This window comes from Tasmannia lanceolata, unplaced genomic scaffold, assembly GCF_043159265.1.
Source record: "Tasmannia lanceolata isolate RefF3 unplaced genomic scaffold, GAP_Taslan_0.1 ptg000008l, whole genome shotgun sequence".
NCBI classification, from domain to species: Eukaryota; Viridiplantae; Streptophyta; class Magnoliopsida; order Canellales; family Winteraceae; genus Tasmannia; species Tasmannia lanceolata.
In genome coordinates, this window is record NW_027518685.1 from 18592302 (window position 1) to 18613770 (window position 21469).

General features: G+C 39.1%; 3 protein-coding genes and 1 pseudogene across 3 annotated transcripts; all 4 read left to right on the forward strand.

The window, feature by feature from the left end:
- The first annotated feature begins 1012 nt into the window (after positions 1 to 1012).
- LOC143882785 (putative germin-like protein subfamily 1 member 12 pseudogene) lies at positions 1013 to 3496 on the forward strand (annotated as a pseudogene).
- A 7085-nt stretch (positions 3497 to 10581) lies between these two features.
- On the forward strand, positions 10582 to 11529 carry LOC143883361 (germin-like protein 8-2). Its single transcript, XM_077386720.1, has 2 exons — positions 10582 to 10725; positions 10841 to 11529. The coding sequence occupies exons 1-2, from the start codon at positions 10617 to 10619 to the stop codon at positions 11395 to 11397; spliced, it is 666 nt and encodes a 221-aa protein (XP_077242835.1). The 5' UTR covers positions 10582 to 10616; the 3' UTR covers positions 11398 to 11529.
- A 2144-nt stretch (positions 11530 to 13673) lies between these two features.
- LOC143882786 (putative germin-like protein 2-3) lies at positions 13674 to 16853 on the forward strand. Its single transcript, XM_077386202.1, has 3 exons — positions 13674 to 13753; positions 13841 to 14127; positions 16303 to 16853. The coding sequence occupies exons 1-3, from the start codon at positions 13674 to 13676 to the stop codon at positions 16851 to 16853; spliced, it is 918 nt and encodes a 305-aa protein (XP_077242317.1).
- A 3307-nt stretch (positions 16854 to 20160) lies between these two features.
- LOC143882787 (putative germin-like protein 2-1) lies at positions 20161 to 20913 on the forward strand. The gene is made up of 2 exons (XM_077386203.1): positions 20161 to 20278; positions 20366 to 20913. The coding sequence occupies exons 1-2, from the start codon at positions 20161 to 20163 to the stop codon at positions 20911 to 20913; spliced, it is 666 nt and encodes a 221-aa protein (XP_077242318.1).
- Positions 20914 to 21469: the final 556 nt, after the last annotated feature.

Consider the following 21469-nt stretch of genomic DNA (forward strand, 5'->3'; position numbering starts at 1 on the left):
TTTTGGGGCAAGGCCTATTACATTGGGTCCCAACAAATGAAAGTTTTGTATTTTCGAACAAAGTGAGGCCCAAGTGATTTTTTTTTAAATAATACACTTCTTATTGTGTCCAGCTTCTTCAAAGACCTTCAAAGACCTAAACAGTTCATTTACTGAGGGTTCATGTTCAAAGAGGAAAGACAGAGAGAGTGTGTGTAATACGTATGGGTGGGGTCTAATGGAGAGAGAGAGAGAGAGAACCTTGCGGGGGGGGGGGGGGGGGGGGGGGCGCACAACAGGGGGGAATTTATCCTTGAAGGAGGTGAATTTATCATCCTCTTTTTGAAATTTGACAAAGAAGCAGGTATCTCATATTGGGATGATCCGAGATTTAATATGGTGTAAGCCCTTATAGCCCCGCATTTTTCAAAAAGTATTGTATAGGACCACACTGTAGGATGATCCAAACCGTCCATGTGATGGAACACAAAGTAAATAGGCTGTGCCCCAAAAATATTGGGAAAACTACCAGTGTTTGTATCTAGGGGGTTGCCGTCAAGACGAAGTTGAATTAATCTCTTGCAATTTCTCAAATGTTTCAAGATGGGACCAACGAAGTGGTTGTTATCTGCAGTGAAGTATTTTAGAGTTGCACTTCTACATATCTGTTCTGGTAAATAGCCAGAGAGGCTGTTGTTACTTAAATTGAGGAGGATTTTTTGAACATTTATCTCGCCCAATTAACTTAAAATGTAAGATAATGAGCATTATAACTGCACTCTGAGCTAGACTTGTCTGAAAATCTTAAGAATTTGATTGAGCTAGACTTTCAAGAAGAGGACCTTCTAGATCATTATATGGGTAATCTTAAGAATTTGATTGAGCTAGACTTGTCTGAAAATCTTCTAACAGGTTCCATTTCATCCTCTCTTGGAAACTGACCAAAATTTCCAACTTAAGTGTTCACAAAAATCGAATTTCGGGTTCTATCCCTCATGAAATAGGGAATCTACAAACACTGGTTAAGCTAGACATGTCGGCGAACCTTCTAACAGGTTCCATCCCGCCCTCTCTAGGGAACACGAAGCTTACCAACTTGTCTCTCTATGAGAATAACATTTCTGGAAGTATTCCCCAAGAGATTGGAAGTCTGGAGAATTTGCTTGTGCTAAAATTGGAGACTAACAATCTTTATGGTTCAATCACTCTTTGGGTAATTTGAGTAAACTTACACATCTACGCCTATGTGAAAATCAATTCTTTGGTCCAGTGCCTCAGGAAATTTCGAATCTAACACAATTGCTCCTCCTCAATTTAAGTAACAACAGCCTCTCTGGCTATTTACCAGAACAGATATGTAGAAGTGCAACTCTAAAATACTTCACTGCAGATAACAACCACTTCGTTGGTCCCATCTTGAAACATTTGAGAAATTGCAGGAGATTAATTCAACTTCGTCTTGACGGCAACCCCCTAGATAAAAACTTATCTACAAGAATCCCCTAAACTTTTCTTGATTACCAATAGTAATGTCTTATGCCATAAATAGCCTTTAATTTTTTCCTTTACCCATTTTACCCTTTCTTATATCACCTTAGTTATAAATAGTGTACTAATTTCTAAAATCCCTCTCCATCAACAAAGACAACATTAAAATGAAAATCACTCTTTTTCTACCCTATACGATTCTCAGCTTTTTTTTTGGCAACTCTATCTCACTCTCTTTTAATTGAAAAATCATTTTCATATGATGATCCTAGCCCTCCAATTTATAGAGAAACTACATATTATGGAAACCTCTATAGATAAGGAGGATTGGGATCATCCTATGGAAGCAAATAGACGATTTGGATCATCTATGGTGTAAGCCGTACAATTATCCGATTTAGTGTTACTTTAGTAATGGAGAGAGAGAGAGAGAGATTTCAAACGATTAAAGCTATTTGATAGATGGAGAGATTTTAGGGATTTGTAAGGATAATATAAGAAAGGGTGAAATGGGTAAAAGACAAAATTTGAGCTATTTATGGCCCTATTGCTAATTAAGAAAATTTTGGGATGATTCTTCTAGATACGATCATGGTTTAAAATTTCAGTTTCGGTAACCGTTTCGGACCCCACCGAAAACCAAAATTTCGGTCCGAAATTTGGTAATTTGGTTCGAAATTCAGGGCCGAAATTTCTGCCGAAATTTTGTAACACTTTTTAAAAAATAAAAAAATAATGGCATTTAATTGAAATTTCGGACCGAAATTCGGTAAATGGCGAAAAATGAAATTCGGTAAATTTCGGTTTCGGTGGAAATTTAAAACCATGGATACGATTTTATTAAGAAAATTTTCATAGGATGATCCTAGCCCTCCGATCTATAGTGGTTTCCATAATATGCAGTTTCTCTATAGATCGGAGGGTTGGTAACATCCTATAGAAATGATTCTTTGGCCACAACCTATTTACGTCATGGTCCGTACAATACTTTCTGACAAATAAGGGACTACAAGGGCTTACTAAATACTCGGGAAGATCCAACTATATATGAAAGGATTTTGTCAAATTTTGGGAGTGTCCAAAAGTGATTTTGAAGATCCACTGATTTAGCAAGAAATATGGGAGAGGGATTCATGTCATTCAATTTCTTTCTTAACTTGATTGACGTCTATTTCTCCTTAACACATACACTCTCTATATATGTGTTCCCTTTCTATGCTTCTGCCTTACACCATAATCACTAGACCCCAATATTCTTCCTTAGATTGTTAGAATGGAGATGGCTACTCCCCTCATTGTACTTGTACTCCTCCTTTCCTCGGCTGTGTCTCTAACCTTTGCCTCTGATGCCGATTCTCTACAGGACTTTTGTGTGGCTGACAAAAATTCTGCTGCTACCAACCTTTGCACCATAATCACATGTTTACCTTAAACTCAATTTCATTGCTTGGGTGATCTCTCTCTATGCTTTTCCTTTGCATTGTTCATCAATGGCAAGGTTTGCAAGGACCCAAAACTCGCGACAGCTGATGATTTCTTCTTCGCAGGACTCGACAAACCGGGCAACACATCGAACCCAATTGGGTCCAGCGGTACCCCCGTCAATGTGGACCAGATACCAGGTCTCAACACTCTTGGCGTCTCCATGGTTCGCTTAGACTTTGCACCCAATGGTCTCATCGATCCCCACACGCATCCTCGGGCCACTGAGATGGTTGTAGCTCTGGAGGGCACCCTCCTTGTTGGTTTTGTGACCTCCACCCCTGAGAATCGCTTGATATCCAAGGTCCTTAATAAGGGGGACGTGTTTGTGTTCCCTATTGGCCTTATTCACTTCCTATGGAATACTGGCAAGACGAATGCGGTCGCCTTTGGCGCTTTCAACAGCCAGAACCCAGGTATCATAGTCATAGCAAATTCCATCTTTGGATCGACACCGCCCATCTCCGATGATGTTCTCTCAAAGGCCTTCCAACTTGATAAGAAAGTAATCGATTATCTCCAGGGCCAGTTCGGACCCAAAAACTAGACAACTGCCTGCAGGGAACCCGTACATTAGATACTATGATGTATATGTCAATAAGCATACTTTTGAGTGTAACACCGTGCAACCGATCACCTTTAATCTTGTTATTCATGAAGTCCTTATGTAGGTTCTATCATTTACCACATGTTTCCACTTTTCACTCTGCCAGGCACTTTTTCTGGCTTTGACTTGCTGAAATCAACCATTAGATGCGCCCTTGAAGCTGATTCTTGCGCACCCTTCATTCTATCATTCCTCTTAAAATTATCACAACTTAATAAATTTTGTTGATGTAACAAGTTAGGATTAGGGAGAATACAGGCAACTTCATAGGTAGTTTTGCGATCACAATTATCCTGCCAAGTAAAAATGAAGACTAGTTCAAGCGAAAGAACTTTATAAAATTGTAGGATGACTAATTGATGCAGTCGCATACAACGGAAGTGCGAAAAATAAATCACAAGAATTAGAAATCGTAGCCCTATGATAGCAAAATAGAGAGAAAAGGAAGAAAACTCCAAGAACGGACGTGTCTCTTCAATTTATTAATTTCATAATCATATCAAAAGTCCCCTCACATATTTCATCCACACTTTTTTTAAGATTAGGAGGGATTCTAGAAAAGAAATCTCATGCAAGTAAAATAGAAACTAATCATCACTACGATTTGGACTGCGTCACTAATTAATTATCGTCATTGACCTGGTGGTGCTCAAGATAATGTCAATGCTCTAGGCCTTAATTACAGTATTAATATGTTAAATACATTATTTACTGAAATCTATAGGGATGAAAATAGTGGCATGAAATCATTCTTTTCTAGAAGGAAAGCACTATGGCTGCTTATTTTCGTCATTTTGCTACAAGCAAAGTCGCCAGGACATTGTTATAATATTTAATTTCGTTTTGCTCACTTGTCGCGATTTTGTATATCTTTTTTGGGGAAAACGGGTTCTTATGTTCCAAGCAGCTATTTTTATAAAAAGACAAAGGTGTTAAAACTTTAGTCATAAATACAATAGAGAGGGGTGTACCTAGGAATAAAAGGGGGCAAATATATCACTTCCCAAGTAATAATATATATTATGTAACTTTTTGATGTCATTGGTGTGGATGTGGCTTTTGATTATCCGCATTCAACGACCAAAAATATCTTTTATCCAATATTAATATTATCAGATAGGCATTGACTTAAAGGATCCAAACCTAATGGTGATAGTCAAATGCTGAATTTGAGAGTGGGCTTGTTTTTCCAATGGGTAACCTATAATTGGATTTTAGTTCTACTTGTAGATTCGCTTTTGTTCAAGGGAGAAATTATATGGTGGCCGCCCTTTACATGTAAAGGGCGGAGAGAAAATATCAACCCCCTTGGTTACCTTGATTTTTTATCAAGGGGAAAGTAAAAAAAGGGGGTTTGACCTGAATCAAAATCAAGGGGGAGAGCTTTTCTCTCTCTGCCCTTCGTGTATGACGGTCGGCCACCATATAAATTCTCTGTTCAAGGAGAATTTATGAATATCTTTAGCAGCCTGTTTCACTGCTCAATTCTACTATAAGATATCTCTTTTTGGAGATGAATGCAAATTTAAATTTCCTACCAATTAGATGAAGTAGTTTCCCCTTAAATTTAAAGTAAACTTCTTTGAAAACTTTAATTATAGAAATAAAGATTCAATCCTTAGTTATAATCCAATGGTGATCTTTGATATCCTGACAAAAGTTACATTTCGCAAGGGATATTAGGATCCAACGAGCTTTTACTTTAAGAATTTGATGCAGTCCAAAAATCCAGATGCTATTCGTTGCATAGCAGTGGATGCAAGATTGATAAAATAAAGAATAAAAAGGGATCATTCGATCACCGTCGTAGGGAATAAAATACTTCGATCGCCATCATAGGGGATGTGATTTACTTTAATCCTGTCGAAGTCGAATTTCTCAGAGTGAAACTAGAAAATACTCCTGCAGGTGCTAATCCAAGCCACCAAACGTTTTCAAAAGAACTCAAAAGCCTAAAGGCAAATTTCTTTCAATAATCAAAATCCCTTACAATGGTTACATAACATATATTTATAATAAAAGAAATCCTAAAAACGAACTTAATACCCAAGCAACTAATCATAGCCGTCCATCTAAATAACATATATAAAACCTAAAACTTTTCACGCCAATGAACCGAACTATTCTTGGTGATTTCCGTCCGCATCAGAATTCCTCTAAGAACAAGCCTGAATATACCTCAAACAGAATAGCACACGTGAGACATTGATCCACGCATGTGTGCATATATCCATGAATTCTGATAAACATGCAATACATAGAGCATAACTAAAAACCAACAATCTCATAAATAAATCTAGTAACTACAATAAATAGGAGTCCACTACAGAAACTAATCAACTGTCAAACCTGGACTGCCTTGAATAAAGTAAACAAGAATAATTGAAGTCCGTTCTGTCCTTTAATAAACCACTGGCATGAATTCTAGAATCCGTCCTTCTGACTCCTTGAACCGCGAGATAAATGATCTCCTATTGTTCGCAACCTATAAATATATAATACAGAATGAGTTAACGCCCAGTGGTAGACAATTCTCATATAATAGATAAATCATGCATGAATAAATAAATGTCCTTGCCATTTGAAGAAAATCTCATACATATAAGCAGTTAATCTCAACAATATCATGAATTACTGAATAACGGGCAAATGTAACTAGCATACCATAACTAATGTACTGTATCAAGAAGAAATTCTTTGATTGGGAGTTAGAGTCGGCATCTCGTTTTCAGGAGCTTATTGAGAAGTGCTATATCAAGAGGAGTGGTGTGGATAAAAGAATATGGATCGCGGATTCTTCTGGTGTCTTTTCTGTCAAATCTTTCTATATCAGTCTTGTGCCCTGCAGTGTATCCCCAGATTATGCCAAGGTTTGGAAATTTCACTGTCCGTCTTGAGTTTGTATCTTTGGATGGGCGGTATGTCATGATCGGATTCAAACGATTAACTTTCTAAGAAAACGTGGTATGATGCTTATTGACCACTGCCCTCTATGCCTTGAGAATGGAGAATCTATGGATCATTTATTCATGCACTGCTTGCTCATTCAGACGCCAAATTTGGAGTCTTCTATTCTTGAGGTTTGGTATTTCTTAGGTTCTTTCATTATCTATTCCGGACTTGCTACTCCAATGGAGTTTTGTGCCTTGGCGAAGGAATGGAAAAATCTTGTGGAATATTTGTTTGCTTGCTACATTGTGGGTTATTTGGAAATAGAGGAATTCCAGAATTTTTGAGGGGATTGCTAAATCTCTGCATTGGCTTTATATGAGAGTTATTGCCCTTGCTGTATCTTGGGTGAGATGTCATCCATCGTTCCGCTTTGTATCAGCATTTGTCTTATGGGAGGGTTGGAGGGAAGTTTGCTTTAGCAGTGAGAGGAGGAATCAAATTGTGCAGAGGTGGGAGCTTGTTCTGGTAATCCCGGCCCGGCCGGGGTTGGCAGCTTATGTCGCAATGACCGTTGTGATGTTGAGTGGGCTTACTCTGGGCCTATTGGGTCATGTGATGCTTCGGAGGTTAAAATTCAGAGGTTGTTTTTTTATGGTATTAAAGGATTAAATGGTGAGATGTTGGATAAAACTATTGTGGAGAGTGATTCTTTAAATGTGACTCGGTGGCTCATGGGTGGGGTGTCTCCGCCCTGGAGATTTTCCTCTATATTTGACGAAATTGATGATCTTATCTCGGGATCGTCAATTGTTTTTAAGCATGTGCGGAGATCGGCCAATGGGGAGGCAAATTCGTTGGCTAGGCACGGGGTTAGGTGTTCGGCTCTTGAATGGTTTGATTATCTTCCCCTGTGAGTTGTAATTTTCTTTTCCTTTTCTTTTATGCTCCTTGTTTCCTTGGGTGTGGTCCATCTTGGGCCCCCTGTCTCTCTCTCTTTTATATAATATATTTGCCATTTCAAAAAAAAAAAAAAAAAAACTAATGTACTGTAACGGGTGTACTGTAACCGGCATATTGTAACGAGTATACTGTATCTAGTATATTGTATCTGGTGTATTGTAACTGGTACACTGTATCTGGTTCACTGCCACAATGGAACTAGCAAGCAAGTCCTACACTGTCAAGGTACATCCCCCACTAAACCTGCAGCAAACCAAGTCCCCACTAAACTTGTGGGAGACCAAATCCCCACTAAACCTGTGGGAGATCATGTCCTCATTAAACCTGTGAACGACCACATCCTCACTAACTATTGAGAGATCTCATCCCGCTAAACTTGTGGAAGATAACTAGTAGCTAACCCACGAGAGATCTCATCCTCACAATACTTGCGAGAGACTAAATAATTATGGCTCGTGCCAAGACATATTGTAGACTAGTGAAAGTTTCATACACACTGTGACGTCCACCTGGATACAAACTTGTCTCATAGGGACTTAATTGTTTATAATAAACTTATACATGCACTGTGTCCCACTGTATATCTCTGACTACTCCAACTCAATACTGGCATAAATTGTGCATAAATGTGATTCTACAATCAGAATCTATTAAGAAGCATTGATGGACCATGCTACGTGTCATGATTAATTGTTCGAGTACATTAAAATCTGTGTAGAAGCCCCAAACACTAGTGTCTTATCAATTATACATTATCTAATGCACATCCTTGCATAAAATCATCAATCGATCAAGTGAAACGACCAGTAATTGTAATGCAACACATAATTTTTACATCAAGTACCACCTTAGCACATGTGTAACTTGCATGAAAATTATCTATCAGATGAAGTAACTGATATTAGAAACAATCTCCTCACCTTGGTAGGACAATATTCGTTCCATTTACCTTATCGCTAATCATGTCTTTCATACACATCAAACACGCGGAGATTTACTTTCATTTTGTTCATGAATGGGTTATGCGATGTATACTTGATGTTTGTTGCATAGAGCCTTCCCCGTTTTGTGTGCCTTCATATCGTTTCACCTGCTAGATAATACTGAGATCTAAATGATTTTTCTTGAATTGAACATGTAATTAAATTTATCATAATTTAATGGGATTTGCTACCGTCCATCTCAGAAGGCATTTCACGGATGGGATTGATTTTGTCTTGATTCATGATGCACTTTTCATCAGATTTTGTCTTCATTCATGATGTGGGTGCCCTGATATGCAACAGGCCATCTGCAAAATGCCTTCTACGATGGACACTAGCAAATCCCTAATTTAATCAGCTTTGTTGATTTAACACGTTAAGATTAGGAAGAATATAGGCAACTTCGCAGGGTAGTTTTCCAGGTCACAACTACCACGTCAAGTAAAAGAGCCGACTAGTTCGAGCTAAAGAAATTAATTATAAAAAGCAAGATGACTAATTAGTTACCATTATTGACCTGGTGGTCCTCAAGATAATGCTGATTAACTACGACTCTAATCAAGATGACTAATTAAATATCATTTTTGTCCTGGTTGTCCACAAGATAATCTATCCACTCTACACCTTAAATACATCATTAATCTGTTAAATACATTATTTACTGAAATCCATATGGATGCAAACAAAGTAGGTTTTGCTCACTTGCTGGTACTGTGCCCCCTATTGTGGTATGGCATTACTACAATCCGGTCTCTCTCACAAGTCACAACATCAACGGTTGGGGGGCCCAACAATTAATTTGTTTCAATCTTTGAGCAAGGTAGGCCCCACCCATGGTTTTCAAAATGAACTGTATGGCCCACACCATAGGATGATACAAACTGTTCATTTCATGGGTGGCATCGTAAATAGCTTGTATCCCATAAAGTCATTTCCATAAGATAATCCTAGCCCTCCAATCTAAAGAGAAACTACATATTATGGAAACCTCTATAGATCGGAGGGTTGTGATCATCTTATGGAAATGATTTTTTGGGCCACAACCTATTTACATTGTGGCTCATCAAGTGGACGGCTTGGATTATCCTATGGTGTGGACAGTACACTTCATTTTGAAAAATATGGGCGGGGCGGACAATTGGGCCTAGTGTTACTGGACTCTGACTCCTAACCCTTGGATATATAGATATGATAAACTATGCCATATAGAAATCTCTATAGATTGAAGAGTTAGGACCATCGAATGGAGATGAGTTAAATATTTGAACAAGGTGGAACCCACTCTATTTTTAAACGTATATATTCCAATATAGAGATGATTTTTAGGGAAATGCCTTTTTTACTGGGCCCATCAAAGTATATTTCAAAATGGACTGTACGACCCACACCATAGGATGATCCTAACCATCCCTTTGATGGGCCACAACGTAAATAGTTTGTGCCCCAAAATCATTTCCACTGAATGATCGGAACCCTCCAATCTATAGAGGTTTCCATAATTTGCAGTTTCTCTTTAGATCGAAGGATAGGATCATCCTATGGAAATGATATTTTGGGGCACAGCCTATTTTATCCGTCTAACAGCCCTTGCTGGTGTCATATGCGTTATGACAATTTCTTAATTACTGGACTTCAGCTGAATTTTATTAAAACGACAAACGTACCCCTGTTTTGCTACACTGGCAAAAAAAGAGGGCTACATTTGAGATAAATTACGCAACTAAATTTAATGGATGAGGTCATTTTGGTATACCTAGTCTCGTGATGTTGTACAAGATCAGCGATGATGACTGTCCCTTATCCCTTCTATCATATTCGCTTCTACAGATGGCGGTGTAAGATTTTCTAACTCTATTTAGTCGGATAATATGTGTTATGCCTTTAAGCTAGGAGAGATCCTCACGTTACCATTTACTTTGGTAAAACCAAATATTCACAAAGAGGGCTGCAATCTAAGGACTTAATTACATGTAATTTAGGCAATGACTCCGTCTTTTCATTGCACCCAAAGTCTAGAGATAGAGAATAGTTGGTGGGTGTAGTTGTTACTTGTTAGAGACTGAGAGTTGCTTAAAATATTAAAATGACTAGGTATTAACATGACCATTTCAATGAACTCCTCTCTACCTCTCTCCCTCTCTCCTATATATATGCACCCTTTCTATGCTTCTACCATCAAAACACTTGAATTTCATCCTCACCTCCTCTAGATTCAGAGAACAGAGATGGCTTCACCTATCCTTGTATTTGTACTCCTTTCCTTGGCATCTTTTACCTTTGCCTCCGATCCCAGTCCTCTACAGGACTTCTGTGTTGCTGACAATATGTCACCTGGTATGCATTTACTTCCTTATTTCCAAATTTACCTTTTATAAGTAAGTTAATAGTAAATAACCACATATGTTTGTGCTTGCTTTGCTGATTTTGTGTGTAAATTTCTCCATGGCAGTGTTCGTTAATGGCAAGGTTTGCAAGGACCCAATGCTCGCTCAGGCCTCCGATTTCTTCAAGGCAGGGCTTGACATGCCAGGAAACACAGAAAACCGAGTTGGGTCCAATGTGACCCAAGTGAATGTGGCCCAAATACCAGGTCTCAACACTCTTGGCATCTCCATGGCTCGCATTGACTTCGCACCCTATGGACTAAACCCTCCCCACACGCACCCGAGGGCCACTGAGATGATTGTAGTCCAGGAGGGCACCCTTTACGTTGGGTTCGTCACCTCCAACCTTGCAAATGGACAAAATCGGCTCATATCAAAGGTCCTAAATAAGGGTGATGTGTTTGTGTTTCCCATAGGCCTCATTCACTTCCAATTCAACGTGGGTAAGACAAATGCGGTCGCCATTGCTGCTCTGAGCAGCCAGAACCCAGGTGTCATAACCATAGCCAATGCTGTCTTTGGCTCCAACCCCTCCATTTCAGATGATGTTCTAGCAAAGGCATTTCAAGTGGACAGGAGTTTAGTTGATCATCTCCAGGCTCTGTTCAAGATGAACAACTAGATAACTCACGAAAGTCAGACAAAATTAATTTATCAACTATATTGGTTGTTTCTATTTAAATAAACAAACTACAAGTTTGTATTTTGTATTCCCTATACAATTAATTACAATAAAGGAGAAAATAATTTAGTACTCTCTCTCTCTCTCTCTCTCTCTCTCTCTCTCTCTCTCTCTCTCTCTCTCTCTCTCACGACCAATTACACTAAAACCGTAAGTTGTTGGAGTAATTGGTTCTTTCACATGGTATGAGTCTACCATAGCAAAGGTCCTGAGTTCAAAACTCCTTGATATTAAGGAGTAATTGGTTCTTTCACATGGTATGGGTCTACCATAGCAAAGGTCTCGAGTTCAAAACTCCTTGATATTAAAAATCCACATGTAATGGCCAACCCAAAAGAGGGGCCATATGTGCCACATGTATGCTAACCCTAAAAGAAGGGGCCACACTTGAGGGGGAGTGAAGTATAAAAGATCAAAGGAAAACACTTTGAAAACAGAATCCCGTCTAGAAAATAAAGGCAACAGTGGAAATCACTGTTAATTTGTGTTTACTTACCAACTTCTTCAGAAGCTTAAGCTATTGGAGAAAGGCGTTATTTATCTTTTATACTTTAACCGAAAGGCGTTATTTATCTTTTATACTGTAACACTCCCCCGCAAGTGTGGCTCACTTGGCAAACACATGACATATGTGGTCCCACTTTGGGCCGACCATCGCATGTGGATTTTTGCTATCCGGGAGATTTGAACTCGAGAACTTTAGCTCTGATACCATGTTAACTTACCAACTTCTCCAGAAGCTTAAGCTGTTGGACAAAGGCATTATTTATCTTTTATACTTTAACAATTTGGTCATTCCCACTGTATTAATTGTGTTTCATCAGGATTCGAGCTCTCTTTATTGCCTTTTTTGTGAACGTGGCACCAATAATTGATCCCGGATTTCTTTTTAACAAAACAGATTCCCGTTTTGCTAGTAGTGCTCAAGATCAAATAACGCCTTTTGCAATAGCTTAAACTTTTGGAGTAGTTGACTCTCTCTCTCAACGGTAAGCTAACCCAGGGTTATATCAGATTAGATTTTGCGTATCCTGACCCAAGTGAAGGCCAACCCAACCTAAGTAAAATTGAGTTAAACTTGTCAGGTTTGGGTTGGGCTAGTTACACCACTAGATAAGGACGCCTTCATATTGTGTCGGCTTTCTAGATAGTGCTAATTAAGATAAAAATAGAATTTTATTTTCTCCATGTCCTAGCAAGAGCACGACTTTATGGAATCGGTCTCTTGTGGCCACTATTTGGGTTCTTTGGAAAGAGAAATGCTGGTGAAGTGGGTTTTGCAGTAGAAGTAATTGTAGCAAGTGGTTGCAGAAGCTTCAAACAAAGATGATCAACTAGTTGAATAAAGGTCTGAAATTATGTCACTAAGTCAATCCCTGGAAAGCAAACTAAAAGCTTCCTAGAATTTATGAGTATTCTTTCACTTTCATTAGTCAAGAAGCCTAATTGGATTATGAGAAGAATGTACTCAATGCTGAACAACTCAGAGCTTGTAGCTGGAATCCTCAAAAGAAATCACAACCACATTCATAAGCAGGATGCTTCATATTCCTTAGAAGCCCTCTGTTACTCAAAATTTTCAAAGAAAAATTCATAAAATGGCATATCTCAACGGTCAATTCTCAGCATTAGTTTCATCCAGAAATCGGCACAACATGATATCAATCTCCAAGCTCAATGATGAACTAATCAAATTTCAAATTCAACGAACACATTTCAAGTTTCTGTTGATTTGAGTTTTTCTCAGACCCATGAAACCTCTTGATGATTTTTTGTAATTTGATCTGAAGTTCCCCATGCAGCACAAAATAATGCCATGAATTAAAGCTTCTCGATCATGAAACTCTTACCAGTTAAAGCTGAAAGGAATCTTGGTAGAAACTTCAAAACCTTAGAAATCACACGGCTGAAAACAAACAAGGAAGAAGCAGAACTTAGATTCCAGCTCAAACGCTCCTTTTCTTGGACGAACTCGAGAGAAAATTTCTCCGAATTCGAGTTTCCCTCCAAGGGCAAGAGTGATAGAACCCCAAATTTCAAAACAAAAGACAATCTAGAGTTCTCCCTGGAAAATGAATCGAAATGGGCTTTTATAGCCACTTGCAAATGAAAATTTATTTTTAGAAAATCCCCACGACGATAGCCCAATTGCCCCTTTTAAGCCACTAAGCTGTCTTATTCTCCAATACAATGCAAAGTAGTTTGCCAAACTAGCCATGGCCCACACGCTAGAGATGAGAAGGAAAATGATGCCAAGCCTTGCATCAAATGCACACTTTCAAGAATGCGGTCAAAAGTACTGTCTCTTCTTTCTTTGAGATCAAATCCTTAGTCGTTTCTTGGGCTGAAGTTCTCTGTTCTTTCAATCTATTTTCGACCTCAGACATCAATTGGTGTCGGAAGGATATACGCCATTTGAAGGGTCCGTGAGGAGATCGTTGCGCAACTCACCTGACTTAGCGTGGTTGGAGGTTAGTTTTAACGGTTCTAACTTAGGAAACCAGGAGCCCTCAGGCATAGGAGGCATTCTTGGAGATGAGAATGGCCTTACTAGATGGGCCTTCTCCAGTTTGATTAGAATCAAAGATTCAAATAAGGTGGAAGTGAGGGCAATTTTACTGGAGATAAGACTTTTGGTGAGAAGAGAGGTGGATAATCTCTTAGTCGAGGGTGATTAATGTTATCTGGTGGTTAAATGGTAGTTCTCCTCATCCATGGGGATTTTTAGAGTTCTTTGATAAGATCTTGGACCGGATGGAGAGTTACTTGGTTTGTTTCCAAGATATCAAGAGGTCGGCAAATGAAGAGGCTGATCGTTTAGCTCAAACATGAGTGTCCAGATCGACGATAGAAGTCTTTGATATTCTCCCTCATTGAGAAGGGCTAGTGTCCTTGTATCATTATTTTATTGGTCTTGTTTCTATGTTCCCATGACTACATCAGTTGTGGTTTGTTTTTATCAATAAAATTTAACTATTTAAAAAAAAGATTAAAATATTTTTCTTTTACTGACCATGTCTTTAACATTATTAGGGATTTGCTAGGGACCATCGCAGAAGGCATTTTGCGGACGGACTCTAGCATTAGAGAGCAGCCACATAGGCTCAGATTTTGTCTTTTTCATTTAATTCATACGCGTGGTTGCGTTCTCAAGCAACAGCCTGTCCGCGAAATGCCTTCTGTGATGGTCCCTAGCAAATCCCAAATTATCATAATTTAATTAGTTTTGTTGATGTGACACTTTAGTATTAGGGATAACATAGGCAACTTCGCAAGATAGTTTTCCAGGTCACATCGACAACGTCAAGTAAACAATGCGACTAGTTCGAGCAAAAGAACATTATAAAATAAGAAGATGACTAATTAGTTATCATTATTGACCTGGTGGTCCTAAGACAATATTGATACAGTCTACTAATTAAATTACGGCTTAAATATATCATTGATCTGTTAAATGCATTATTTACTGAAATCCATTCTCATATCAGATGTCGGAAAACACAAAACACAAAGTCCCATTATTTTCGTCATTTTGCTACAAGCAAAGTAGGGGAAAACGGGTTCAAGTCTTCATATGCATTACAACAATTACTTAATGGCCGCACTTGAGCTCCATTTTCAATAAAAAGACAAATGTACCCCCATTTTTGTTCACGTTGCAATAAAAAGGATGGCTGTTTTGGGATAAATAGCGGGGAATGATATTATCCCCCATCCGACAGATAAAATCCCCCCCATCCCCCCGTTTAACATCCCCACCCCCCCGTTTAACGTTATTCGTTAAGTTCTAAAGGCAATGAAAAACGTTGAAGATGGTGAATTTATCCTCAAGAAGTGAACCAATCTCACAGAAACCTTAAAGGGGGGATTTTATCCATTTAAAGTGGGGGATATCATTTCCCTAAATTGGGCACTTAAGGCAATTAATCTAATGGATGAGGTAATTTTGGTACTACTAGCGTCGTGACGATCTACAAGACCAGCGATGATGACCGCCCACTTAGCCCTCATCTGTGAGAGATTTTCAACATCTATTGTGAGAGATTTTCAACATCTATTTAGGCCCTGTTCGTTTAAGATTATGTTAAATAATTGCCGGTCCAAAACCAATTACTGGCTCAAAATTAAATGCAATTTTGAGCCCAATAATTGGTTTTAGAGTCACAATCAGCTGCAATAATCTTAAACGAACAGCTTGCCTGACATTTGAAAGTTAACAGATAATGTTAAAGCGGGGGATTTTATCTGTGAAAGGGGGGTGGGGCAGGAATATCATTTCCCTATTTTTTTTACTTCTTTTTCAAAACTTAATCGACGAAGTTCTATTTGCTCAATGAGTAACTCCCCTAGCACAGCCTGAGGTAGCATTCCCTAACCCCAACCCGACCTAATCCGAGCCTCATATCGGGGAGGGTCAGCTCTAACCCAACCCATCTCTAAACCTCTCGATTCTAACCGAACCCGTCTAATTCATCTTTTCCAAACTGGGTCGGGTTGAGTCGGCTTGGCTTCGGGTCAAACATAGAAGCAATACAAAGAACCCAAGAAAACATAACCCTGAGATTTTGAAATTTTAAAATTAGAGGACGAGGATGGGTTCGGGTCAGGTTGGGTTGCCCAAGACCTCAACCCTAACCCAATGCAAAATGAAATTGTGTTGGCTTTTCCCAACCCTAATTGAAACCAACCAGAGCCGAAATTTGGTCGAACCCATATCGTGCTTGTGTTGAGACGGGTCCAAGTTGCCCCATATTCATAAGTAACTTTATATTTTATGATCACCCGTTTGTTCTAATTTGGTACTTTTGCTTGGATGTTCTTCTGTCTACATTTTTTTCTTTGCAGTGTTTGTTAATGGCAAGGTTTGCAAGGACCCAAAGCTCGCTCAAGCAGGAGATTTCTTCTTTTCATCAGGTCTTGACATGCCTAGCAACACAACAAACCAACTTGGGTCCAATGCGAACCTAGTGACCGTTGCCCAAATAGCAGGTCTCAACACTCTCGGAATCTCCATAGTTCGCATAGACTATGCTCTAAATGGGCTCATCCCTCCCCACACACACCCATGGACCAGTGAGATCTTGGTAGTCATAGAGGGCACCCTCTACGCTGGTTTCGTCACCTCCGACCCTGAAAATCGCCTCATTTCCAAGGTCCTTAACAAGGGTGATGTGTTTGTGTCCCCCATAGGCCTCATTCACTTCCAATTCAACGTTGGCCAGACAAATGCCATTGCCATCGCCGGCCTAAGCAGTCAGAACCCCGGTATTGTACCCATAGCAAATTCCGTCTTCGGATCAACACCGCCAATCTCCAATGATGTTCTCGCCAAGGCCTTCCAACTGGGCAAGAACGTTGTTGATTCTTTAAAGTCCAAGTTCTCCACCAGCAGCTAGGAAAGCTATTATAGGCAAGTTCATTGTTTGTATTACTCAAGGAAAATGTCAACAGCACAAGGAAGTTCATTGTTTGTATTTAAAATTTTCTAAATAAGCAAGTTCATTGTTTGTATTACTCAAGGAAAATGTTAACAGCACAACTATGTTTTAATAACTGCACTAACTCATCTTGTCTTTTATTATTTAAAGAGCTGTCAAAGGTTATTACAGTTCCTCAAAGGCTCTCACAAGCCAATTAAAAGTGCAAAGATAAGCTGAGCTTGTGCATATATTAAAACATGGCAGTGCGAATATCGTAGCCATTCTTAATGGTAAAATTCAAGGAGCTCCTTCCTGAGTCCTGACAGACACTCGATGGGACCCGCTCATGAGACTACTAATGCGATTAGATCCCATGTGTGGACCCCATGGTTGGACCGGCAACATCAGTCCAGCCAAATGCCATGTGGATAATACCTTGATAAGATAATTCTAGGTCCTTGATCCATCAAGCTTCTTTAAGGGGATAATTCTAGGTCCTTGATCCATCAAGCTTCTTTAAGGGTTCGGCAAACAAAGTTGAACCATTGGTTTTGCTTTCATACTTTGTCTTATGAATGAATGGGATGTTTGAGCGGCATTGGACCAAGACCACTCGTGTTGTCTCATGACGTTCTACAAGTTCAGAGCTCTTGATTGCTCAAACATCTTCCCATGTGTAGAATCTATAGCCACGGTTGATCTAACTGCTCTATGCACCTAGTGGTTATTGTTGAAGTATATATGGTTAAATAGCACCTCTTCTATATATAATAATATGCAATAAATTGGTCATGAGATTTACAAGTAATACATAAAAAATTGGTGAATTACTCAACAAATTTGCATTCAATTTGGAATATTCGGCTTTGATTTGGAAAAGCCCACAACCGGTACAACACTCATTGGCAGTCTTCGAGCAAGGTAGCCGCCCCCCACGAAGAATTTTGGAGATTCTCACTAATCTTGGATGATTTACAATAGAGCTCAAGGTGTGCTTATATTGAGCACATACATGATAAACATAGAAAGAGATTAGAATAATGATGGAATATTCTAATCTAATATACTTACTAATTAAATCTAGCTCCCTATTCTAGTGGATTGCCTCATTAACCAACTTGCCTAATCTCCCACAAGAAGATCTAACGGTGAGATCTACATCTAATCCAACGGTGGATCTGACATATTCTAACACCCCACCCCCTCTCTTCTATTTATTAAAGCACTACTCCCTCTCTTCTCTATTTGTGGTAGGGCACAGCAATGAATGGTTTAAGTCTTTAAAAAAGGCGGACACCATAAAAAGTGTATTTTTAAAAAGAAATCACTTCAGCCGACCTGGTTCGAAGATCCTAACTGTTCATTTTTTGGGCCCCGATGTAAATCGGCCTTGCCCATAAAATCATCTCCATATATAGGATGATCCAAAACCTCCAATCAGCCTCTACAGATTGGAGAGTTAGGATCATCATATGGAGATATTCATATGATATTTTTGGGAAAAAGCCTATTTACTTTGTGCATGGCTCGTCAAGTGAACGGTTTGGATATTTGAATAACATGGTCCACAATGAATTTTCTAATAAATTTACGTTATATGGTGTCTGTATGTAGGTGTGAATATTTTTTATTAAAAATGCATTGGGGACACATTGTTCAACGATCTAAACCATTCAGTTGTTAGGCCCAAACGTAAAAACATCGTACTAAGAAAATCATGTCCTTTGGATAATCCTAACTCTTCGATCTATAGACATTTCTTTATGTATAGTTTATTATCTATAGATTAGAGGGTTAGGATCATCCAATGAAGATGATTTTTGTGGCACAATCTAGTAACATTGGGCCCAACAACTGAATGGTTTGGATCTTCAAAAAAAGTGGGTTTTATTGTATTTTTCAAAATATATGCTCACCTATGAACAGACTCAATATACACCAGTACCACTATGATATGGCGGCGATGTGAATGCATCAATGTAACGCGTATTTTCTAGAAAATTCATTGTCGACACTTTGTTCGAAGATCCAAAGTGATCACTTGTTGAGCCTCAATGTAAATAGGTTGTGCCCAAAAAGCATCTCCATAGGATGATCCTAATCATCAATCTAAAATGAAGAAACCATATATAAATCTCTATGGATCGAAAAGTTAGTAATTTAGTATCATCCTAGGGAGATAATTTTTGGGCAAGGCCTATTTACATTGGGTCCCAACAAATGGACGTTTGGTATTTTCGATCAAAGTGAGACCCAAGTTTTTTTTTTTAAATAATACACTTTTTTACTGTGTCCAACTTCTTCAAAGACCTAAACAATTCATTTACTAAAGGTTCGTGTTCAAAGAGAGAAGACAGAGAGTGTAATAAGTATGGGTGGGGCTTACCTTGTTCAACGATCTAAAGAATTTACTTTTCATGGAGTGAGAGGCCAAACCAGCCACCAGGTGGCGAATTTATCCTTGAAGGAGGTGAATTTACCATCTTCCTTTTGAAAAATTAGTAATAAATTGAAAAAGGCATGCATTTTTAAAAATTATTTGGGCTTTTTTAATGTTTAAAATGGCGCTTCAAAAAATTTGGAATTGTTTGAAGAATAAATATGTGTAGACTTTTTTGGGAAGACCCAATAATACAAGGAAATTTGACAAATATGCAGAAATCTCATATTGGGAAGATCCCAGATTTTATATGGTGTAAGCCCTTAAAGACCCGTATTTTCAAAAAGTATTGTACAGACCACATCAAAGGATTATCCAAACCGTTCATGTGATGGAACACAATGTAAATAGGTTGTGCCCTAAAACTCATTTCCATAGGATGATCCTAGCCCTCCGATCTATAGTGGTTTCCATAATATGAAGTTTCTCTATAGATCGGAGGGTTGGGAACATCCTATAGATATGAGTTTTTGGGCACAACCTATTTAGGTTGCGGCCCATCACATGGACAGTTTGGATCATCCTATAGTGTGGTCCCTATAGTACTTTCTGAAAAATAAGGGACTATAAGGGCTTACACCATATAAAAACTCGGGAAGATCCAACTATATATAAAAAGGATTGTGTCAATTATAGAAGTGTCCAAAAGTGATTTTTGAAGATCCACTGATTTAGCAAGAAATATGGGAGAGGGATTCACGTCATTCAATTTCTTTCTTAACTTGATTGACGTCAATTTCTCCTTAACACATACACCCATTCTCTCTCTATATGTGTTCCCTTTCTATGCCTCTTCCTTCACCATAATCACTAAAGCCCAATACTCTTCTTTAGATTGTTAGAATGGAGATTGTTGTTCCCCTCATTGTACTTGTACTTCTTTCCTCGGTTGCTTCTCTAACCTTTGCCTCTGATCCTGATTCTCTACAGGACTTTTGTGTGGCTGACAAGAATTCTACTGGTACCAACCTTTGCACCATAATCACATGTTTGCCTTGAACTCAATTTGATTGCTTGGGTGATCTTTCTCTATGTTTTTGCTTTACAGTGTTCGTCAATGGCAAGGTTTGCAAGGACCCAAAGCTCGCTACAGCCGACGATTTCTTCTTCGCAGGGCTCGATAAACCAGGCAACACATCAAACCCAATTGGGTCCAGTGGTACCCCCGTCAATGTGGACCAGATACCAGGTCTCAACACTCTTGGCGTCTCCATGGTTCGCTTAGACTTTGCACCCAATGGTCTCATCACACCCCACACGCATCCTCGGGCCACTGAGATGGTTGTAGTTCTGGAGGGCACCCTCCTCGTTGGTTTTGTGACCTCCACCCCTGAGAATCGCTTGATATCCAAGGTCCTTAATAAGGGGGACGTGTTTGTGTTCCCTATTGGCCTTATTCACTTCCTATGGAATACTGGCAAGACAAATGCCGTCGCCTTTGGCGCTTTCAACAGTCAGAACCCAGGTATCATCGTCATAGCAAATTCCATCTTTGGATCGACACCGTCCATCTCCGATGATGTTCTCTCAAAGGCCTTCGAACTTGATAAGAAAGTAATCGATTATCTCCAGGGCCAGTTCGGACCCAAAAACTAGACAACTGCCTGCAGGGAACCCGTACATTTACCTTTAAGCTTGTTATTCATGAAGTCCTTGTGCATGGGCTCTCTCTCTCTCTCTCTCTCTCTCTCTCTCTCTCTCCCCCTCTTCACGTTTTTTTTCATTGTCATTGGTTTTCTTTCCAAGAAATTTTTTTACTGGAAAACCCTTTGCATGGAGAGTTTTTAATGGAATGTTTTCTATGGTTGATCTGTTTACACCCTTGTTTAGATGACTTTTTATATGGTGGCCGACCTTCCACCAACAAGGGCAGAGAGAGAAAAAACACTCCCCCCTGATTTTTGATCCAGGTCAAACCCCTTTTTTTTACTTTTACCTTGATCAAAAATCAACGTGGTTGATATTTTCTCTCTCCGCCCTTTACATATCAAGGGCGGCCACCATATAATTTCTCTGTTTAGATATAGTAGGGTGTGCCATTCAGCAAAACACATGCATATGATGGGACCTACCATTTTGCACTCATGAGTCGGCCTACCATCTCCACCCAAATCCGGGCGTAGGGGGGGCCCATCTATTTACACCATGTTTC

Bases quoted from the DNA above. Each gene is read 5' to 3' on its own strand.
- LOC143882786 (XM_077386202.1), top strand. From the start codon at position 13,674: ATGGCCCACACGCTAGAGATGAGAAGGAAAATGATGCCAAGCCTTGCA. The intron at 13,754-13,840 runs GTACTGTCTCTT...TTTCGACCTCAG, and splicing joins TTTCAAGAATGCGGTCAAAA to ACATCAATTGGTGTCGGAAG. The intron at 14,128-16,302 runs GTGATTAATGTT...TTTTCTTTGCAG, and splicing joins GGATAATCTCTTAGTCGAGG to TGTTTGTTAATGGCAAGGTT.
- LOC143883361 (XM_077386720.1), top strand. From the start codon at position 10,617: ATGGCTTCACCTATCCTTGTATTTGTACTCCTTTCCTTGGCATCTTTT. The intron at 10,726-10,840 runs GTATGCATTTAC...TCTCCATGGCAG, and splicing joins TGCTGACAATATGTCACCTG to TGTTCGTTAATGGCAAGGTT.
- LOC143882787 (XM_077386203.1), top strand. From the start codon at position 20,161: ATGGAGATTGTTGTTCCCCTCATTGTACTTGTACTTCTTTCCTCGGTT. The intron at 20,279-20,365 runs GTACCAACCTTT...TTTGCTTTACAG, and splicing joins GGCTGACAAGAATTCTACTG to TGTTCGTCAATGGCAAGGTT.